This window comes from Camelus dromedarius, chromosome 8 (assembly GCF_036321535.1).
Source record: "Camelus dromedarius isolate mCamDro1 chromosome 8, mCamDro1.pat, whole genome shotgun sequence".
Taxonomy (NCBI): domain Eukaryota; kingdom Metazoa; phylum Chordata; class Mammalia; order Artiodactyla; family Camelidae; genus Camelus; species Camelus dromedarius.
The window spans coordinates 29654621-29677779 of record NC_087443.1 but is presented as its reverse complement, the minus strand read 5'-3'; the positions used below and the strand labels follow the sequence as shown (position 1 = coordinate 29677779).

General features: G+C 44.5%; 1 protein-coding gene across 3 annotated transcripts in view; it reads left to right on the top strand.

Moving 5' to 3' along the window:
* LRMDA (leucine rich melanocyte differentiation associated) overlaps positions 1 to 23159 on the top strand; it is a 1083787-nt gene that overhangs the window by 1183 nt on the left and 1059445 nt on the right. For all 3 annotated transcript variants that reach the window (XM_064488025.1, XM_064488023.1, XM_064488024.1), the window contains exon 2: positions 4713 to 4813. In XM_064488025.1, coding sequence (XP_064344095.1) covers positions 4713 to 4813 — 101 coding nt within the window. The remainder of the gene's footprint in view (positions 1 to 4712; positions 4814 to 23159) is intronic.

Here is a 23159-nt window from a genome sequence, read left to right as displayed (position 1 = left end):
AGGGAGGTACCAGCCTGGGAAGAGGTTAAAAATGATGGGTCTTATTTAGCTAGTAAGGAAAAAGGGCTTTCTGGGAGTTAACAAGGCTGCCTAGGGAGGGGCTGGAGGAGAGGGCCTCTGCTCAAGAAGGGTCTCTGTCCCCCCAGAACCCAGGTCTCTGCATTTTAGGCCCAGCGTTTTCTGGGTGTAGCTGCTTCCAGCTTCATGGAAGACTTGGTCGCGGAGCTGAGAACCTTTCTTCTGCTTCCTTTCCCCTTTCTCTTCCCTTTTAACCAAACTTGGTTTTTCCTGTGCCCCTTTCTTTCAGCCCACCCCAAACAGCCCACATCTGTGGGCTGAGGCATTTTGGGCCCTTGAAGACTGTTTTAAAGAGATGGAGCTGCCAGGGCGGGAGCTGAGAAGGCAGGTTGGGGAAAATGCCCTTGGGTCATTAGTGCCCCTTGTTCTAAACTTCCTAGGTCAGTGAATCTAAGTGGTGGCTGTGGGGTTAAGGTCTTTTTAGCATTCTGCCCCTTATAGTTTCTAATGACAGCTGTTATAAGAGGTAGCACCCTGAATGTGTATCACATGATGCTTCTCAAACTTTGGTGGATCCTTCTTTTAAGGGGAAAAAAACCTACTACCCATGAGCCTATAGTGTTGGTAATATTTTTATCACAATATTGCTTAAATATACAAACATAAAACCAGATAAAACTTTTTCTAAGTTCATATTTAGAGACTTATAAACCCCTAACAAAAGGGTGGCTAGAAGTGTAAAGACAAAAACCCTGATGCCAATAAAATTAAGATAAAACAATATAATGAGATGGATGATGATGATTGGCTGAAACACAGTCACTGCTTTCAGTGCCACTGTGGGCTGACTGCTGTTACCAGGATTCTGAGGTACTCCACAGACCTCTAACGTCACGTGCTTGGAGTTATGGTCCTCCTTCCACTTCTCTCTATAAAATCTCTCATTCAACACGGATCTGACTCAATTTAGCCTTCTCTTGGCTTGAATGCACCATTTATATTCAGCATTAATTCCTCAGTCTTGCCTTTTGCCAGCTTATGACGATTAAACTAGTGGCATCAATACAGTTGTAGACACAAAGGCAAATGTGGAATTTGGGCACTGAAATCATCCACCCCAGAGACAGTGGAATAGCATCTCCCTTCCATACGGATATTGGTCTGATTCAACAACTACTTACCCAGTGCCCACTAGATGCCAAAGACAGTGCTCTGTACTTTAAATATGTTATTTCATTCTCCTAATACAAGTAAAATGAGGATAATAATATGACTCTTGGAGCTCTCTGATGAAGACTGAATTGATAAGAGCCAAGTGGTAGGCTTTTAATAAGTGTTCGTTGTTACATTATTCTTAACACCTGTGAAGGCAGTTAGCTGAGTGACTAGAAGAGGAAACAGACTCCAGGAGATTGTGAACCATCCCAGATAACACAGCTAGTAATGGCAGCGCAGGGATTCAAACGTGTGCCCATTGCTGTTTCTACTCTGACAGAGCTTCCTGTACTGCAGGTTTAAAAATCAAGGATCCCGCCTCCCAATCCCACATTGGGGGTGGGCATCCTAAAATAATCTCCTGTCAGTCTGACCACTGACAACCCCTCCCCACCCCAGGAAAAGTCCAGGAGCCAGGCCATCCAAACATGCAAAGAGAAACCGTCAGTGTTCTGCAGTTTGGTAATGTCCTGCCGTTTCTGCTCAGAGGGGCTCGGTGGGGGTCCCACCAAAACATTCTTGTTTTTCTCTCTGGTTTTCCTCTCTGTAGGGGTCTTGAACTTGATAGGTTTCCATTTCTCTGCTAATGGTGTCCCTTTCTGGTATAACTCCACACAGGGTAGAAGTCTTGAGGTATGAATTATACAAGGTAGGCAGACTAAAAGTACAAAACTTTGTTCAGGTCACTCTAAATCAAGATAATTAACTAAAGGCACTGACTTCTCATTTTGGGTGTGCTCTTCTGTGCCATTTAAGATCTGTTAGTCTCTACATCCTTTCTCTTGTTTGGTGAAGAAGCAGACTGTTTTTGTTCTGTCTCTTCTGGCTTTCTAGTATGCATTAGGTGGTCCTGATTAGGTGGTACACTGAGAAGTTTCCTGGGAGGTAATGTCTTCCACTCAGGAGCACTTCTTAAACAAGTCTCTCTTCTCATTGTGAATGTTGGTTGCAGTGCCTGGCAGTGGCTGTTTGCTGCTTTTAAGCCTTTTCCAACCGATTGGAACCCTTCAACATGGTTGGCTTAACTCGCACCTCAAAAAGCTTCCAGCTCACCACGAGGGTGGTCCAGACATGCAGACGGCTTATTAAGCTGGTTTTCCTGCTAAATTTTGGAGACTTGGTCTACATCTCCGTGTGGAGCGCGAACAAGTTGTACTTTGTTTAGTTTTCCTGGGATATTGTTCTGTTAAGACCGTGTAATAAAACAAGTTGATGAGTCTTGTTAGACATGTCATGAGTGATGCGAACGCTTCGTGGTGATAGCTCTCCTTGGTGTTGCTGTTTCCTCTGAAGTGGAATTCTGCAGGAGAAGGGGAGCAAAGATTCCTCTCTTTCCCCCAGGCTCTGATACTCTTCTGGGGCCTTTGACATGGTGTTATGAGATAGTTCTAGACCTTTAAAATGGAAAGACTCATTTTGAAGCCAAACGTGGTGATAGATGCACACTCGCATTTGTTGATCAAGAAAATTCACATCCACATGTGGGTTTCTAAGAATTCCTCTTACAACCCATGGCCTCTGGGTTGGAAGTCCTTATTCCATGTGCAGTCCTTATTCCTGGTCCAGGCTCTACCACTAAGGAGATGTGTTATAGTAGGCAGGTGTCTGAAGTCTTAGTTTCCTTGTTGTTGTTGTTTTTTAAAAAGAGGGGCTTTGACAAACTGAGTTTTTACTTAAGTGTAGTCCTTGGTGAGTCCGAGCAAGGAGCTTAGTTTCTACTGCTAAAGCTCTGCCTCTCTGCTGTTTGTATCACAGAGGTCTTGAATGATGATACGTACAGGATGAGGGGGCACGCTAGGTGAAAGATAGGTTTTCAGGTGAGCCCTGTGGGCCTGGGGATCATTGTAAACAAAAGGAGAAGAAGCTGCTATCGAGTGGATGTCTGAGTGACAGAAGTCCCTAGACTGACTGGGCCTTATATCCCCAGTCTCTCCTTGGTATATGATTTCCATCCCTGCTTGGAAGCAGAGCTCAATTTATTATGTGAGGAGTTCTGAAGAAATATAGGTCCCCTGTAGAAAGGGGAGAGATGACTAGGTTGAGCTCAGAGCCCTTTCATTTTTAGCCTGAGTCAAAATTATTTGATTGGAGTCAGCTGTTTTGTTTTGTTTTTCGGTCCCTTCTCCCTGCTTTCTTTCCAGGAATGGAGTTACTGAAGGAGAGGGAATTCAGGATACTGTATTGTCAGCAGTTTTTCCCCCTTGGATAGGAGAGGGTTGAGAGATGACTTGAAAAATTGAGGGTGCTAGGGTGCAGTGGGATTTGTATTAAGTTGAGCCATATGAAAGTGCTCTTTTGTAGTTCTAAAATAATCGAAAATTAGTAATTCATATGGTTTAACCTAACATCTGAGGATGCAAGATGCCACCATTGTCTTGTTCTCAATTAAGAATCATAACCCCTTGGGACATCTCTCTCCTTCCCAGACATCCATGACGGTACGAGTAGAAGAATGAGGATTTGTAGGGGCAGAGTCAAGGCTGTAGCCATGCAAGGGGCCTGAATTTCCACTCAGCGGTTGAGGGTGGGATCCTATAGTAGGAAAGCATCATGTGCTGTGATCTACTGGCCAACTCTGAGTCATGCATGGTGTCTTTTGGGTTTTGGCATCGATTGCCATTCCTGCCCACAGGGTGCTGTCCGTAAAAATGGGTTTCTCAGTGCTTGGGCCAGTGAGAAAGCCCTCTGATTTTGTCACAGTCAGAAGTTTCAGGATCAGATTTCAGTTTAGCCTCTTAATATTTGAGCACACACTAGGTAAGTGATAATAATAATAAGAAGAAGAAGTAACAGAATGCCCAAGGGGACACCTCTGCTGGCAGAGTGGAGTTGATAGCAAAAGGCTCTCTGGAGGCTGGAGACTGGGAAGCTCTGGCCACCTTTCCTTGCCGTGTTGCCTTTGAATCAGCTTTGTTCAGAGTGTGGAGGACATTTTATACCCAATGGTAATAGGATGGGATTGGAGGTCTGGGGAGGTTTTCTTGTCCAACCCTATTTGTTCCAGCATCCTGCAGGTTGAATGGCTGGTAAGTGCATCTGCGGTGTCTTCTATGAGGTAATGTGCATACCAGGGTATTTGGGAGAGGGCAGGCAGCAGAGGAGGGGGAGCAGAAGATCCCGAGGGGCAGCTGTTGGGGAGGCCCCTGAGTGAGAGGCTGATTGCTGCGATTATATCAGCGTGCTCTGACATTGGGGGTTTTCTTGGACATCTGAATCCGGCCAATTTTAGTCCAATTTCCATCATGCTGGGATTAGTCTCCATCGTGCTAAGTGTAGCAGGAAAGGGGAGCCGTTGGCAGAATCCCTGAAGCCCCCCAAAGCTGATTTGATCAGAAAAAACGGCCACAAATGTGGCCTTCTCATGTGTGCAGAGCGTGCGTTTCAAGTTGCGGAAGCAATCATCGGATCAATGACTCAGGGTTGTGAGCAGCTGGGTGATTTCCGTTGGCCACATCGTTTCTGTTCCGTTTAATTTCCAGGTGTCCTACATAGGCCAGGACTGCAGAGAAATTCCAGAGCACCTCGGCAGAGACTGTGGACATTTTGCAAAGAGGCTTGATCTGAGCTTTAACCTTCTGAGGTATGTAACCTTTGCAAGATGCAGACCAGGCCTGGGAGGCCCAGTCTCCCTGGTCACAGCCTGCAGATAAAAGCCAAACATCCCAGCTCTGCATGGGATGCAGGGCTCTGGGACATGTGGGATTGCACCCCAAGGTTTAACTCTGCTTTACATGATTCCCCAGCTCCCCTCTTTGTGCCGCTGAAGAAGCAGCAAGTGTGAGCATTCTCCATCTCACTTGTGTCCTTCTGAGAGGGCCATCTGAGTGTCACTTTGTTCTTTTCCTGTCTCACTGATGCCCATACAGACAAGTTAGAGCACTCTTGGGGAGGAGGTGGGATGAAGGCAGCAAGGATTTTAGGGGTGTTTAGGAAGGCTTTCCTGGATAACCCCATCTCCCGAAGATTTGCCAGATCACAGGTAAAGTGTGTGTGTTCTTTTTTCCTTTGCCTTTTTATGAATTGGTACCTTAAATATTTGCAATGATGATTTCTCCCAGATGGTGTTTCAAAGTAATCTAAACACTGTTGGCATGGGGCAGGTGGGAGGGAAACTCCAACAACTGTTCCAGTCTTGGCAAAAGGTAAGTGTGATCTTCTATATTATTTCACTGGAGAAAACAGTTATTTCATTTCTTCCTGAAAGGTTTTGAATTGTGACTGGCTTGGGGGCTCAGAGGAGGGAAGTAGGAGGCGCTTGGAAAGCAGGTATCAGTAGGATAAATGAGCTGGGATCCGGGTGGTGGCTTTTCCTAACGAGGTGGTTCCACACAGAGCTTTTCCTTAAGTGGCCCCTTGAAAGCTGTGCTGTCCTCTAAATGGAACAAACTGTCTTGAGGTGGGAGAGACGAGGAGCCAGAATCCCACCCCAGGGCTCTGGTCCTTTCCTGCTTCCACACCATGGAGTCTCTTCTCTCTGCGTCAGGACACTCGGGAATTAAGAATTTGAGATGAGATGGACAAAACTGGGGGCTTCAAGGCACTGGAGGGTAGAGGGGGCTTTAAGTTAAGCCAGCAGAGCTCCCTGGGCCAGTGCTCAGGACCACGCGGCTCTGCTGAGATGCATCGTCTCCAGGGAGGGGGCATCCAAGGGGGCGTGTAGGAAGACAGTAGGCACAGTGTGCATTCACCCTGACTCCCAGAAGGTTTGTATGCTTCAAGCGAGATGGGGAAACTGAAGCATCACAAAGTAACAGAGTGGTGAGAGGATGCTGAACAAATGCTGACTTCTAAAGAAATTAAGGATGGTTTTTGGTCCCTACCCAAGGCGAGGACGAAATAGACAGCCCGGACTAGATGGTGCCTGAGACACGTGTGCCCCTTAGATAGCTCCCCAGCACAGACTAAGCCAAAGGGTTCCTTTGGGCATTACAGCAGAAGGCGTTCTTCCCATGTGGCTGGCCTCCGGGGGCTTGGGGCAGTTGTGGCTCAGGCGGTGGCTGCCTTGCTGCTGGGAGCCTGGATGTGGGTTTGAGGAGGCTGAGCCCTGCGAGGGAGTGTGTCAGCAGTCACAGGTCATGGGACTGGGCTGTCAGGTCTGAGGAAACAGAGCCGTCTTTGTCACACTCTGGGGCCCTGCCTCCCTTTAGCAGAGAAGGGGCTGGAGGAGTGTGTGTGATAAACAAGGTCAATGATGATAAGGGGCTTCTGGCTCTGAGGGGCTGGATCTGTAAGGATTTATCATAGGAAATGGTGGATCCTGGAGGCAGGAAAATTTTTTGAGAAGGTTGGTAAAAAGGAGATTCAGCAGGAGAGGAGTTAAGGTTGTATTTATGTTTTGTTGAGAGGAGAGAAGTTTCTCTTCATGTTGGTTGGAGGAACTATCCCATCTGGTCAGGAACCTGTTGTTACCCTTGTCGTGGTCAGTGTGTGACCTCCACACTATGTTACAGCTGGGTTGGGGCGCTGGTGAGCCGTGGAGGGGTGAGGTCTAACGGAAGGGTTTATATTAGGACTTGGTTACTCTGGAAGGATTTACAGACCAGACTGGAGGAAAGCAATCCTGGCCTGTTGTGACTATGTTTGGACTGGCTCATCTTTGATGGTCTTGTTTACCTAACTTGAGGGCAAGGGGAGATGGTGCTACTTCTCGTGGGTGTCAGAGGAAGATACAGCTTACTCAGGCACTGGTCTCCTTTACGTGTATGTCCTTCAGCCTCCAGTTTCCATGTGCACTGCTGACTACTGCTGCTCAATCTTTCCATGTCTTCTAGAGATAGTCCATGTGTGTAGGAAATTGTGAATTTGTCATGGTGCCAGATTTGTATTACTGCTTTTTATATGAAAGTTTAGTTTAAAGGGAGACACCAGGCTCCAGTTAACCACTCCTAATAGGGTCATTCTTCTCTATTGCCTCACTGTTAATTCATAGCCTTATACCATGATCATGGTTAATTTTGTTCAGAAAAGTAATTTTTCTGCTGTCTGTTCATGCTGGAGGGGAGGTGGTTATGGAGTTAAAAGCTCTGAAATTTGTTTTCAGTTAAATATATGTATCTTTTTCCCTTTATACCTCATGACACTTCCCATTCCCTTTTGCATTAACTGTGCTGAATCCATGTGTACCTCTGTTGGGTTGTCCAGTAGTAAAGCGGTTACCTTTCTATGTAGAAGGTTGTGGAAATTGAGTCTGTGTTGCTTCTATGACTCTGCTCTGGGGGGAATGAAAGTCCCTGGACTCAGTATGTTCACTGTCAGGTTGGAAGTTAGAAAGGGAAGGAAGACAAAAGGTCCAAATAAAATTTCTGACTCCCTTTAAAGACACAAACACGCCTTACTTCTACTGTCTCAGCTCAGATCTCTTCCTGTAAGTTATGGGGATGAGAACCAGGTGAGCTACAGTGACGATGAACTGGAACCAGCTCTGGACGTCATTCCCTGGGGTAGTCTTGCCATCCACCCTGTAATGGGCATAGCGGCTTTAGGGAGCTATTGGGTAACGGCCAAGAGGAGTGAAGTTTTGCCCCTTCAACTTGGATGCATTAAAAGTCCTGTGTTTACATCTGCCTGAAATTTTATTTTAGATTTTATTTTGGGGGGATAGTTTTGTTAGTAAAAACAACAGTGATCAATATAGAAATTTGGGAAAACTCAGAAAGGTATGACAGAAGACCCCTTTCTCTCAGTTGACTGATAATCTTACCACCCAGAAATCACCATTGTTAACGTTTTATTGTCTTCCAGGCTTTTATAATGCCAAATAGTTTTTAAATGATGCTGTTGCTTATACTGTGTTGGAAGCGTATTCCTGTCCAATAAATACTGCATTACAGTTTTTAATGGTTTCCTATTTCTTAGTGTTGGACATGTAGATTGTTTCCAGATTTTTACTGTTAAAATATCTCTATTGTAAATAGCCTTGCAGTACTTATGGATGAATGTCTCTGAGTTGGTTGGGACAAATTCCTGGAGTCAGAGGGCCTTGGTACAGATGTCAGATGGCCGTCAAGATAGGTTATACCAATTTCTGCTGCCAGGAATATTTGACTCTCCATTGTCCCAAACTCTTCCTTGAACTTGTTTTTGAGGTTTTCATATTTTACTTTACTTAGCTGATCAATATGGAGCCTCCTGTGTCTTAGCCAGTGTTGGTTCCTTGACCTGCTCAAGGCAGAGAGAGCTTGGTGATGAGTTATTCCAGCATCCTTTTCCTTTCTCCCCTGATTGGGAAAGGGCAGAGTTCTCTCTGGTGGCCCGTTCATCTCCAAGGGCCCCAAGTGGGTTGAGTGGGTCGCCTGCTGAGCCTGTGAGCTCAGTGCGGGCAGAGTGTAGCTCCCACAGCACACAGTGATAAATACACCTGTGTCAATCTGGCAATAAAATACAGAGGGTTTAATTGATCTGTGGCAACATGAAGCTTACATTTTAAACACTTATTTGCAGTGGTATCTTACTTAGCATCACTCTGATAAACATATTGGACGGGGGAATTGCTTAGGAGAGAATTTCTTCAGTGGGAGCTTGCTGCTACCCTGCCTTTGTCCAGGATGACAGTGATGGACTGTGGAGTTTGGGCAGCTCCAATAAAGAAACTGTGGCTCTTTCCTCCCCACCAGGTTGTGAGGTAAACATGTGGTACAGTGTCCAGTCTTCGAGGACGGATGTACCACCATATCTATGCCTGTTAGCTTCCTGCCCATTTGGGAAAAATGAGCAGTGTAATGAAAAGAACCAAGACTTTGGGGTTAGACTGCCCTGGCTTGAGATCCTATACCTCTCACTCACCAGTTGTTTAACTGGCCTTGGGCTAATTGCAAAAATGTTGAGTGTGTAACTGTGTGTCAAGTGCTTAGCAAATGACTTGGCACATGATAGGTCTCGAGTAAGCATAGCTGTGGCTAGTGCTTCAACATGGTAACACAGTGCTTGTGAGGCTAAAAGCCCAGGCTTGACCCTCCATGGGGACCAGTTCACTCTCTGGTAGTCATTGGGGTTCCTCACTAACATTCAGGATTTTCTCTTGGAGCACATGGCATGTTTGCCCATCTTTGCACCCTTGGGTATGACCAATGGGCAGAAACTCTTAAGAGCCAGTGAATAATTTGCCACTTTCTGTTCTGCTTGCTATGATCACCAATCTTGGGTTCTGCTCAAAAATGACCAGAATGCCTGGTTGATTGATGTTGAATGTAGATTGTAAATGACAAAATTTATGTTATAAAATGTGAAGTTATTTAATGCAGCGTATCCTAGTTTATTCTAACTGGTACAAGTACCTTAGTTCTCCAGCTGTCTCTGACATTCCATAGGCTCAACCCACTTAGCTCGCGCACATTGTTTATCCTGGCCAGCCCAGCAAGGAGCATTCCTGTGTTCACATCACGATAGGAATGGGTAAGAGAACATCCCCCACCTGGACTCTTAGGAGAACATCTTAAAGGGCATGCTTTGTTGGTATTGGGCCTTCATCAAAACGTTTCTTTGCCATCTGGGGCCTTATTCATGCTTATTTTCAAGACTGCAATGTAATGGTCTTACTTAGGGAGCACCCTAATCCTGGGGTGAGGTGGCAACACAGCTTATGTTGGTAAGCACTGAGGGGAAGAGATAATGATGGGAAAGATAAACTATCAGTGAATTTTCACAGTAGGTCTAGGGCCTTGTTAAGTTCTGAGTGGTTCAAGGAGGCAGGGGGTCTATGTATGTTGGAACCAGTGTTTCTGAGCTGGGCGATGCTATGAAAACACCTTCTTTGTTCCAAGAATATCATTGGCCATTCTGATATCTCCAGCTACCAACAGAGCATACAGTCAAAAGGTGAGGTGGAGAATGACTTGGCAGGTAATGTTTAATGTCTCAGGAGCAAAACTTCGATTTCCTTTACTGATGATGCTTTCTGGAGTGACCTTTGTGACTGTAGAAATCACTGGGAACAGGGAGGGAGGCAGGGAAGATGAATGAGGGAGCAGGCATCTGGTCACTGTGAGTTTATATGGTGCTTTCCTGCCCCCTCCCCCAAGAATATCCTCACTTCCTGGACTTCCATCCTTTGGCCAGAGAAGATGGGGTATTGAGCCACAGTGTGTGAGACCGAGCTAGGGACGTGGTGGACGATGGGAGAGAGTTGTCTGAGGGGCTGTGAGGCTTTCCTGAGGTTCAGCTTTCTCATAGACTGCGATGATTTCTGTGACTGGGAAAGTGCTCTCGTAAATGTGGTCTCCACTTTCCCTACAGTGTTGCCTCTAGGCTGAGAATGTCCTAGACTTTTTTTGGTAATGCTTTTGGTTTCTCATCTTACCCATTTTACTCCTTCCGAATCTTGGGTTTAATTTTCTCTTTTTTGGTGAGGTGAGTTTCTCTGCCTGAGCTGTTTGGAACTTGGGCCCCACTGCTCTGTCCCCTCCTTCTGCCCTGCTCTCTGCTCTGTGGTCATTGTTGTACATGTGGTGATGCAGCTCTGTGTTGTCAGGGTGGTTGAGCTGGGGCAATAGGGGGAGAGACAGGTGAGCTTAACCCTTTCAGACTTTCTGTTCGCTGGCCCTCCATGTTCTCAACCATGAAGTTCTGTCCTAGTGATGGAGGTCAGGACTCTGCTAGCATTTAGTGGGTGAGGCCAGGGATGCTAAATGTGCAGGGCATCAGACAGCTTTGGACAAAAATGAATTCTCCCCTTCCCATGCCAGCTGCACTCTGTTGAGGGAAACCTCTGAGTCCTACCAGAGAGAGCCTGCAGAATGGCTCTCTTGAGGAGCTTCTTGGTAAAGTCGCCTTGCAGATAAATACCCAGAGGTGACTTGCTCAGCTCTGCAGAGGAGTCCAGGGATAAGAGATCAAACAGGTAATGTTGGTCATCATGTTTATTTTCTTACTAACAAATGTCAAATATTATGGAGCACTTGATACATGCCGAGGCTGGGCAGAACACTTGGCATGCGTTACATCATTATGTCCTCCCAAAAGCATTTTACACACAGAGCCACTGAGGCCCAGATGGAGGAGGAAACTTTCTGCAGACCACATTGATGGTTACATGGGAGAGCTGGGATTAAATGACCCGGGTGGTTTGATGTCAGCTTTACAGATACTCTGAATTGCTTCTGAAGGTGTAAGTTGTTCCTTTCTTTGTGTGAGAAGATGGATGACCATTTTCAAGCCTGTATTTCCTTGTGTGTGTGTGGTGGTCTGGGGTTGGGAGTGGGGGAGGTTTGTTTGTTTGTTTTTTTAAATCATGATCAGCCTGTGGAATTCAGAGTAGTAGAGTCAGAGTGGATCCTGCAACTCCAGCTTGGAGATCTGGAAGCCTCAGAGTTCTATCTGTTGTATTTCCCTCTCTCTCCAGTTTCTCCAAAACCTTCCTGATGCAGAAAGTTGGGTGACACAGGACCTCATGAGACATGGGCCAGCTGGGAGTTGGGGATTCCCAGAGAACTCATCCTCTCATCGCCCCGAACAGTGTGAGACATGGTGCAGATGGTCACTGTCCTAGGAGGGAAGGACTGAGCATTTGCCACGGCTGTACTGTCCCAGCCTTGGGATGGGGAACCTTGAGACCAGTCACGGCATGCATGGGTTTTGACTGCAGAGGGAAAAGAGGATGTATGTGTGCCCATACTTGTATGTGTACTCACTTGCACACACACACCCACCCCCAACTGAAAAGCCTCTTTCCTTCTTTCTCCTCAGGGACTGCAGTGCTGGTGATTTCAGCTGTCCCCTTCGCCTTGATGAAAGGGGAGCAGTTATGCTTTATGCTGGGTGTCTGTGTATAATTGCAGGGATACAATAACTACAACTTCTCCCCAGCAGAGACTTTTCTAATAAAAGCTCTCTCCTGTCCCAGCTGCTTTTTCTTCCCCTTTGCACTCATGCCCTCATCCCTGCCACAGCCCAAGGTCACTGAGGATTTTAAACGAGGGAGAGACAGACACACACATGCTCAGGTTTCATTTAAAGTTTAAAGAAAAAAGACACCTCCTCCTCCAGACCCATCATTACGGAGATCAGCTATGTGCCCCCCACCTTTGCACCACCTCCCCTAAGATCCTCTCTGAGTTTATACAGAACCCAATTTTTCAGTCTCTTGGGTGTCTGCTTTTTCTCTGGTTCTGAAGAAATAAGAGACGGTTAGAGCAGGGAAGACCAACAAAAGAGGTCTAAAAAAAAATCCCCAAACCATTTTTGAGATAAAGCAAGACTTACTAAAAACAATTGGAGAGGAGGGTGGGAGAGAGGGTGTGTTAACTCCCATATGGCCCGGTTCCTGCAGCTGGAGAAGGGTTTTAAGAAAAAGCACCATTGTTAAAACTTTTTTTTTTCTCTTGATGGATTTATTTATAAGGAGAGAAATATTTTCCCCGTAATTGGGTAACTCTTAATAGTAGCGATTGCATATTTATCAGCGTGAGGGGCTGTTATTAATGTAACTGTCAGGCCCAAACACATTTCTGCATTAAATCCATTTAGTATGTGCATTATTCGGGCTCGAATGTCACCGGGACATCAAAGCCCCGTAGGCCTGGAGAGCTCAGTGCCCTGCTGTGGCTGCCGAACAGGCCCCTTGATCAATAAATGTAACATGTTAATGCAGAGCAAATAGAATAAAAGATTTCTTTGACAAGACATGAAAAATCACCTTGTGGCAGCTGGCATGTGATGCCGTTTCTGGGGAGACACTAGCAAAGTTGATCTGACAAGTAAAGAGGAGAGATGATGGTTGTAAGGTGCTTTTGTTTCAAACTTCTTTCTTGACCTGTCAGGTTTTGAAGGCGCCTCAATGGCTCTTTTTTGTCATGTGAAAATTGTAGTCTTAGGTAGTTAGGAAGCAGTTATCTCTTCTCAAATTGTGAATGCTGCTGTTTAATTGATTCACTTAGCATTTGAAACTGTCACGCATTAATAATTGCGAAATCCTGTAGATACTGCACGAGTGTGTCATGCTTAAATGTGTAGTTATCAGAAAATTAATATCCTTAATGAACCGGTGCTTTCAAACTAACATTGCATGAAATCTCTTTTGCCCTTTCATTTGCCGAAGCCACATCCGCCAGTTTGCCGAGAATCACCTTTCGACAGTTTGCTTTCTTGATGCCCGACAAATGCCAGCTTTGCTGTGGGTACATCGCGTGCTCAATGACAATAAATATAGTAATTATACTGGAGTTAGTAATTAACATAATTGTAGTCAATTACGACAAATACAGTGCAGAGCTAAATAAATGAGAGGGGAGAAATTAGCAAGCTAATTGATTTATCTTTACTTGGCTTTCTATTACAACCGGCAGGGCTGTTTTTCCTGGGGTAGGGGGAGAGGAGGTAAAAAAAAAAAAAATTGCCACAAGGATTGTTTACAATAACTGATTTTGTTTTGAAGTTGCTTTGCTTTTGATGTATTACATATCACCCCCCACTCTGCTTACAAGGAAAAAAGGAAAGGAAAAGAGAGAACTTAAATGCCAAGGGAATATTTTGTTAAATTAGCTACATGGAGCCGAATGCTGCAGCTAAATGGGAGACAGGATTTAGCTTTTGCTAAGGTTTGAGGAGTTATACTATTTTCTTCTCAGCTATTGTCCTGGTAAAAGAAAGTGTGTGTGTGTGTGTGTGTGTGTGGTGTGTTGGAAGTCTTGTCTCCATCAGCGAGGTGGTGCTTTGCTGGGTAGTGCGTTGCAGGATTATACGTGCATGTGAATTTGCTCAGTTTTGTGTCGCTAGCATGGGATAAGAAGTGGACATATTTTACTTGGTTCAGCCCTACTTGGTCTTGTTATGCCTTCTTCGCGGGGTACTTGGGGCAGAGGTGGAGGAAAGGAGTGGCCAGTGTTGCTGGAGAGGGCAGGGGAGGGGCTCTAGCGAGGACCCACCCTCCCTTCTTTGCCACTCTTCAGGGCTGCCCGGGGCCCTGGGCTGTTGGACTCCTGAGGCTGCCTGGAAACTTGATGGGATCTTGGTGCCCATTTGTTTCAACCTGGTTTATTCTGTGCTGCCTGGAGCCCTGCTTAATGGTATTATTGTGCATCTCTGTTCTTTGTTCACCTCCTTTAACGTGACTGCTGTTCATGCCACTCAGGGAAAACCTGTGCATGTTTTAAGGCTTTGGGTCAAATCTCAGCCCTGTTTTTTTTTCTTTTTCCTTCACAACTTTTAGAAACAGGATTTTTTTTTCTCTGCCTCTTGACATAGGGTGGGGGCTAGTGGCCAGAGCTTTTTCAAGATTGGAGTGCTTAAAATCTTACCCTAGTCTCACCCAAGGTTAAAATTCAGTGCTTTCAGGACATGGCAGTTATTCCCCTGAAAATGAAGCTCTTTAGCAAATTAAAAATTTGCTTCAAAGACTCTGGCTCTTCTTGAAGCTTCCACTGGGTACGTTTGTAGTCTGATATGAAGGGGGTCAGAGGCAGCAATTTTACTTGTGTGTAGATAAAATCATGTCTGATCTCATGTGGAATCCAGTTTTTCTGTTGCATTAAAATGCTGCCTGTACTTTAGAACACCGGGATGTACTCGGACACTATTTAGTGTGGTCAATCTTCATGTGTGCTTCATTTGGAAATCAATTTCTGATACGAAATATTTATATACAAGGAAACACTTAAATTATTTAAAGTTTGCAGGCATAATGGCCTTTCTGATGAAGTCTCAAATTATTTTAATAAATGTGTGGACCTTTTGAGCCAGAAAGACTTTCATAGTTGGAGGGGGGAAAATGATACCTGGAACTTCAGCCTGGTTTAGTTTGATACGAGTCAAAGAGAAATCAATTCTTCTGTGTAGCTTTGTTTACCAAAAATAGATAAATTCCAGATACTGCATATCTCTAGAGAGAGCTGTGATTACTTGCGAGAAGCAGTGGGTGGAGGGGGGAGAGAGAAAATGTGTGAAGAAAAACCCGTTTTCTGTTGACCACTGTCCAAGTGTGGCATTAGTAGCACAGTCACCATCTGTAGGTTCTACTCAGCTGCTGATTTTTACACCCTGTCTTTTCTCCTGAGTGGCGCTCAGGCGTAGAGCAGATGTGGGTGGGGGAGATCATAGGAGGATGGCAAAGGAAGTCTCTTCTCATTTTTGACTGTTTTACCATTAAATTTGCCCAAATCAGAGCCAGCTTTATTTCGTCTCCATGCTATTAGAGAAATAACAGCAAGGGGCATCATTTAGATGAATTCTTTTCAAATAGAGTACTGTTAGCAAAGGCTCCATTTTTCCAAGCCTTCTGTTTCACTGAGACGTACACCCATCTAGATGTTGAAATGTGTGAGTTTTGAGGTGCTTTGTTCCTCAGAAATTCTAACTACTTTTTCTTCTTAGGTTTGCTCAGCACCAGCTCTGATGATCGAATCTACTGAAATGCATTTGTGGGGTTGGTGGAGCAGAAAGTGAGATGGGATGGAGTGAATTAACAGCATTGCTGTCCATCTGTTTTCTGAGAAGCTGGGTGAGTGGGTGCCTGCCCGCTTGCACCCCAGTCTGAGGGGTACATGGAAGTTGCCTGGTCGAGTGTTAATTTTACTTCAGGAGCTTATTTTTCAGGATGAATTTCCTGTCCCTTCTAAGTGCATCCATGTGGTAGCTCGACCCCCTAGGATTTGAAACCTCCCAAGAGCAGTAGGTGATCAGGACCCTGAGGATGAGCCTGGGAGTGCAGACTGTCTTCATCTGTGCTGACAGTGGAATCCTGGGTCTCTCCTGGTTGGCTGTTGTGCATTTTTCCCGGACGCCTGAGCTGGACTAATACCACAGAAAGATAACCATTTTTCCAGTTGTAATTGAACGTAGCAACTGGTACACTGAGTTCTGTTCTTGGAGGCTGGGCTCTGGTGGGGAAGATGAGCCTTACATGGGGGTGCAGAAAAATAGAGCCTGGCGGTAACTCCCGAAGCTCATTCTGTCCAGTGTTCTGCCTCTGAGGACTGCTGCAGTTGTTCCAGTCCGTGATGCGATGCCCTCTTCGGGAAGAATGACTGGAGGGATAAAGTTGGCTGTATAATTCAAGGTTTTTCTTATCTTCTTCCTCATGAGCTGGTGAGTGGCAGTTAGGCCTGGACTGACGTAATTTGGAGAAAGCCTGAACGGTTGCACGGGTCTTTCTAGCTGCCATGTACAGCTGGGTGCCCCCATGGGCGCACCTCAGGGCTGGGTGGTTTCAGGGTGTTTGGATGACTCATACAGCCTTGAGCTAGAAGATCATGCAGCTAAGTGGAGGTGGGGCTGCTCAGGATAGCAGGGTTCCCAGAGCTGTCTGTGGATGTCTGCAAGGGCTGAGGACTTGGATCGTTGTTCTTGGCAAGTCTTTTCCTGTACATGATAGGTACGTAAATATTCAGTGCATACTTGGTTTCTCAGCACCTGAAACTTACAGATGGGATACTTCCCCTTGCGGAAGCTCATATGCTCTATGTGGAGTTAAGGGCTAATTCAGGTGGAGTTATTAGAAGAATGCAGCCAAATCGACCAGCCACTTGGAAAACTTTGTGGCTGTCCTGCTGGGGAGCATAGTTACTTTATCCACACTCAGGAAGCGTGTTCTTTTTGAGTTAGTGAGCAGCTTTGGGGAGCCACGTGTGGGGCCCAGGTGAGCCCTGCGGTGGCTCCCAGACATGTCTCCCATGCAGTTCAGTGCTGGGATCATGCTGTCAGTTATGTCCAAGAAGCTCTCAGGAGGGAGGACTCCTTCAGAGTGAGAAGACTGGGACTTGGGCCACACTCTGAAAAGAGAGCGGAGTTTGCCATGCTGGGTCATGATTTCTGGGCGGGGTAAATAGCTTGCACAGTGTCAGGGCTTTGGGACCAGGCTTGTCCTGAGTGGCAATGGGGAGGCCCTGATCTGTGTGCCCTCAGGAGTTGGTGGGGGTCCAGGAGGAGAAATGGGAGAGTAGGGTAAGCGCCTTCCCACACGTGCAGACGTAACCGCCTGTGCTGTGCAGGATGCAGATGGTTCTGGGGCGGAGACGCTGACTGGGGGAGGCCAGTCAAGTAAGGACTTGGGGGAGGTATGGTTTATCCCCCTCTGGCCTTCACCCTGCAGTGATAGGCTGTGCGGGGGAGACAAGCCACCTCTAGCTGGTGGAGAGCAGCCCATTCCCAGGCTGGGCAGGACCTGAGTGTCGGCCCTGACACAGATATGTGGCAATTACCCTGTTAGAAGGGTCATGGTTAATGCAGTTCTTCTAGACAACTGCCACGTCTGCTGGGCTGCTTAGCACCCAACAAGGCCCTGCAGGCTGGCCCTGGGCTCGTTCAGAACAGGAGGAACCAAAGCTTGAAATCTCATCTTTAAGAAAGAACATTATCATCTTGCCGTGTCCTAGTGTTTCTGCAAGGGCTGGCACCTGGGGCTGCAATCTCCCCAGGGAGAATTTCCTCCTTATTGGTTCTGTGAATGCCTTGGGGCCTTTGCAGGAACTCTGTCTCTGACACAGGAATGTAAACTTTTCCAGGAAGGGCTTCCAGCTTCTCATGCGGGAGTGCCCAGGGCAGGATAATGCACGTGGTAGGAGCCTCCTATTAGAAGACTATCTAATCTGGGCGTTTCTCATTTGTTAACAGTGGATGTTTAAAAACATGATAATCATTTACTTTAAAAAGGCAGCAGTAATGGTAACTAGCATTCATCCATCAGCTTCCCTTGATTACTCTCTTAAGTCCTATGGCAAGCTAGGTGTTGTCTCACAGTTTAAAGTCAGAAAGTGAAAGTGTGCAGAGTTTAAGGAACTTTCCCCATGTCACGCAGCTGGTCAGTGAGGAGCTGAGGTCTAAACCTAGTTTTGCACAACCACAAAGCCTACATCCTTGGCTTCTATAGTGTACTATAGTCCGTTGTGTTTCCTGCAATTTGAATTATTGTCCTCAAGATCTTTATCTGCTGAACTGGTGTAGGCTGGTCACTAAAGGGTAGAGAAGAGGAAAATGGTCTTCCAGGCCGATGAACAGGGAGCAGCTCTCCCCCACTCCCTATTTAAGGCTGTTGCTGTTTTGTTTTCTTCCCAAACTTGTGTTTGACCTTAACACTTTTCTGGAGAGGTAAAAACTGTAAACAGTGAATCTTTACATCAAGTAGTATTTTAGAAGTCTGTAGAAAAGTAGGTTAGGTCAACTTGTCCTATTCCTTTAGGAAGATCAACAATAGCAACAAAAATAAAACAAAACTCCTTCATTCCCTAGTAAGGGACGTCTGGGGTTTGGGCCTCCACTACAGGTTTCGGATCCATCTCAGGTGTGTTTGAGTCCCATTGCTGCTGCTGTTCATCTGGGCAAGCCTTCAGGAGGCCTGGGTCTCTGTTGCCTTATCAGTTACAGGCAAAGAATACTGTTCACTTTTTTCCCCAGAATGCCTCTGGGTTGCAGAGAAGATAGGTTATTTGAATGAAAATACTTTGTAAATCGCTAAGCACTACAAAGCTATGATGCATTTCCCCCCAGGTTTATTTATATATAATAAATATATTATATATATTTATATAATTTAGATATAATTTATATATAACACTGTGTTAGTCCACGTGCCGTAATGGTGTACAACCTAATGGCGTGATAACATGTATATAGTGTGAAATGATTACCACAGATTCGTTAACATCATATAATACATTCTTGTCATTGTATTTTTTCTTTTAAGTGAGAAACTGAAATTTTGCTAGTTTGAAGCTCAGAGTCATTGTTGGAGACCATGAAGCCAGGGGCATTCTGGCTGAAGCTGATCTGGTGGAAAAGGAACGAGATCGAGACAGGTTACCTGACTGTTAGTCTTGACTCCATCACAAATTGTCTGTGAGCTAGTGAGCAAGTCATTTAATCTGTGTTGTGATTTTCCAGACGGGGGATAATGATACTCAGCTATCAGGGTTGTGCAGGTCAAATGAAACACTAAATGTATAAGTTTTGTTCCTGTAGGTGTTGTACCAGAAGAGCACGTATCCCCAAAACTGTTCCTTTCATTTTTGATTCTGTTTTTTGAGCAGAATTATCTTTCAAGATTATTTTGCTTGGGGTCATGTGGTATTTGTTTGTGACTTGAGTACAAATGAAAAGGGAGATCATAGTCCTACAGTGTATTTCCTTACAAGGAAAATGTGACTGTTTTCTACAACCATAAGTTTCCCCCATCTGATTTTCTACCCTTGACTAAAAGTTTGCCTTATGTGTAATTTCTGATCTGCATTGAACAGTTATTACATAACAGTTATTACATAACAGGTTCCGTGTTAGCTTTTTTTTTTTTTTTTGTTAAAAGGGGGGCTTGTTTAGAGCCTTTTCCCAGAAGATAATTGTAAAAATCACATTTAGGCAGTGCACAGGGAGATAAAAAGTGGAGATCTGAAATTGATTTACTATTAGAAGACTATGCTTCCAAAGTATAAACTAGTCAGATGATATAGAAGGCGAGGAAATAAACGAGGAAGTGAACATGGACCCGGTAGTCTGGAGAGAGACTGCTCTGGATTTGATTAATCAGTTTAGCAAAGAAATTTCTATTACTGGCCGTACAAAAGCATTTTGTCTCTTGCCTCTGAACTGTCTGTGCCGTGTTGAGCTGTCCACCATGTCACCATTCTTTTGCCCCATGTATATACTAAGTAATAATGGTGTAACATCAACTAGCAGTTACTTAGTGCTTACGATTCTATCTCATTGAACCCTCCTAACTTTATGATTAGAAGCAAAAAACTTTACAGATAAAGAAAGCAAGGCTTTGATCACGTAGGTCACCCAATGTCACATAGTAAGTGTGGAAGCCAGGGCTCAACTGAACCCCCTTTATCACAGGGCTCCACTCCTGTGGTACTCTGTGCTATGTTTCATAGCCCCGCACGCTGTCAGAGAGAGCCTTAGAGGTGGGTTGGTTTAATCCAGTGGTTTTTAAAGTTTTTTTTTTTTTTCTAGTGGCAGGATCCTTGTCAAACAAAACTGTATATAGAGAGACCATTATGGAATAAAATGGTTTTAATATTTTTTTAAAGTGAGTCAGCAAAAGCAGCGAAGCTGTTCAGATGAACACTGGGCTTGATGTTAAAGTTAGAGACAAAATGCAGTTTTATACCAGTCCCAGTGCTGAGATGATTCCTGCATTTGGCTTTCAGTGTGCAGTATCTAAACACTTATCCACTCAGTAAGTAGTTGCAAAAATGGTAACATTTATATTTTCCCCTTAAATTTCACCTTGCAAATACCAGGCTATTTTTAAACTAGATAATTATAAAAAGAAACTTTGAGATCTGCACAAAATGAGTTAAATTTGGTGGCATAAGATAATATGCTGTTGTTCTCCAGCATAGTGAGATTTGGTATCAAACATTTTTGAGAGAACATACTGCTCTTAAATTATAGTTTTAAAAAGTCATTAACTTAAAAGTTAAATTCAAATTAATCATTTGAAGAAACTCAGAAGCCCCTTGTGGTACCCTGGGGTTCTGTGGAGCACAGTTTGAAAAACATTGACCTAATACTTTGTTTTAACAAAAGATTGAAGCCCAGAAAATGTAAATGGTAGATTGGTGCTAGGGAACAGGAAATTGGGCCAAAGAAATGTTTACCTTCTAAGATTAGCTTTTCAAGCTTTTGTTGCTTTTTTTTTTTTTTCTGGTTGTAAAGTACTCCTTTTATAAAAACAGGGAACATATACAGAAGGAAATTTAAAAAAATACCCAACAAACTCCAAAATTATGAGCTTACTGTTGAACAAAAAACCAGTATTCCACAATGAACATTTGAGTATGTATACATTTTTACAAAATTGGGTTCAGTTGACCTTTGAACAATATGGGAGTTAATCCCTGTATAACTTACAATTGGTTCTCTGCATCCTTGGATTCAACCAATGGCTGATCAGGTAGTACTGTAGTATTTACTGTTGAAAAAAAATCTGCTTGTAAGTGGACCCGTGCAGTTCAATCCCAGGTTGTTCAAGGGTCAACTGTGTAGACGTGTATCCCATTTTTTTCTTTTAATGTTATATAGTTCAGTTTTCTTGGATAATGTGATTTTTCATTGGTTATACAATATGTTTTTACAGATGCATCATAATTGAGGCATTCTCATTTTGGTTGACATTATTATATTTAGATATTTTCTACTTTTAGGTGTTAATAAGAAATGCTGTGATGAACATCTTTGCCTATAAATCTTTGTTTCACTTTTTTTTCCTTTTTTTATACTGTTTTAAGTTAATTTCCAGAAGAGTGAAGTTACTGAAGTAAAGGTCATTAAGACAAAAGTATTCCTGGAAGTTCCTATCTGACCCTTCCTTCATCTCCCACAGGAGAGTTTACAGTGTGGCCTTTTCTCCCTACCGGTGGGAGGTGGGAGAGGCATCAGATGGGGGCTCCAGTGGGAAAGATCATTTTGAGCATATTGACCTCAGCCCGTGCACGCATTCCTCTTCACAGGCCTAATGCTTTGTGTGTGCTTAGGCTGGTTCAAATACGGGTAAACTTAAGATCTGCCCAGCATCTGAGAGGTCCAGCTCACCTCTGAGTCCACACGTTGTCCCTGCCCACTGCTGGGACACTGGAGCTCCAGGGGGCCCCCTCAGGGTAGGCCTTTGGCCAACGGGGTGTCAGGCAGACCCCCTCAAGAGGTGGCCAGGCTTGTGAAGGAGGTAGAGACAGAAACCCAAACCATTTTCAGCTTCCCCTCTGCAGATCCAACCTTTTAAGCATACCTACACTTACCTGGAACGGCAGTCGTTTTGCATTTTAATGACAAATCAAGTACGCTAACTTGCATTTGAAACGAAAGTGCCTTAAATGTCTCTGGCTGTCAGAATGAGATGTTAGGAGCTTGATGAAAAGCGAACAAAGAAGACAAAGTATGAAGGCTGGATACAGTGCAAAATGAAATAAAACCTTGTATGGCCTGTCAGGGGTGTCAGTTGATATTCATATCTAAAGCACATTATAGCATTACTTTGCAGCTCATAGCTTACTCATCTGTCTTTTTTAATTCATCACATTCGAGCCCACATCTTTTAAGTCTCGTGTGTCAACAATGGGAGAAATCTGTTAATTGACAAATGAATGTCACAAATGTGAATTGGTGCCTTTACATCAGCGGCAGGTGTAGTCTCTTTTGTTTTTTGTTGAATCTATTATTGGCATAAGCCAGTGTAAGACATCTGTCTTTGTCGGAATGAGAAATGACAGGCCTTCTTGGCTGTCATTGTCTTAGTGCGTGCTCATTCTGTGAGATACTGTATAAAGATAAAATGTCAGTTAAAAGAATATGAAAAACTATCTGGAGGAAGTCCTTAAATTACTCAGAGAGGGGATCCGGGAATTGGGACTGGAATTTAAATCTGAGTGTTTCAGTTTGTATCTATCACACCTATTTAAAAATAATATTTTCTGAGTAACAGGATGAGGTTATCAGGCATTTAGGAAAATGTTATGTTGTGCCGGTATAATTAGCTTTATAAGGTGGGGAGAAAATCTACCTTTGCAAGATATGAATTTATTTATTATCAGGTCATCTCTCAGACAAGCACAGAATTGTCTCAATAAAAACACTCCAGGTAGGATTCTGGGCATTGATTTGCATGTGTTTTGAAATATTGAAATTGTTCCCTTCCAATTTCTTTTTCGGCTGTATTCCTATCGGAGACTGATGAGAAGCATAATGAAATAAAAAGCAGCAGTTGTGGAGTGATGAGACAATTAGTAGGGAGAAAACTGTTAGTTTCACTGAGCTCCTGGTGGGTTTAGAGATGCAGGCGAGTCTGGACACCTGAGGCTGTGTTGTTAACTCAAGTTATTGCTGGTGAGACAAGAGGCAGAAGGTCTGATGGTGGAGGCATGCTTCTGCTCCCTCTTCTATCTGCAGGAGCTGGAGAGCCCAGACCTTCAGGGCTGGGTGATCTCAGCTGAGCATGTCCTGATTACAGGATGGATGGACTCCAAAGGCATGCCTCCCAAACTTGAGTGTGCACACGAATCCTTTGG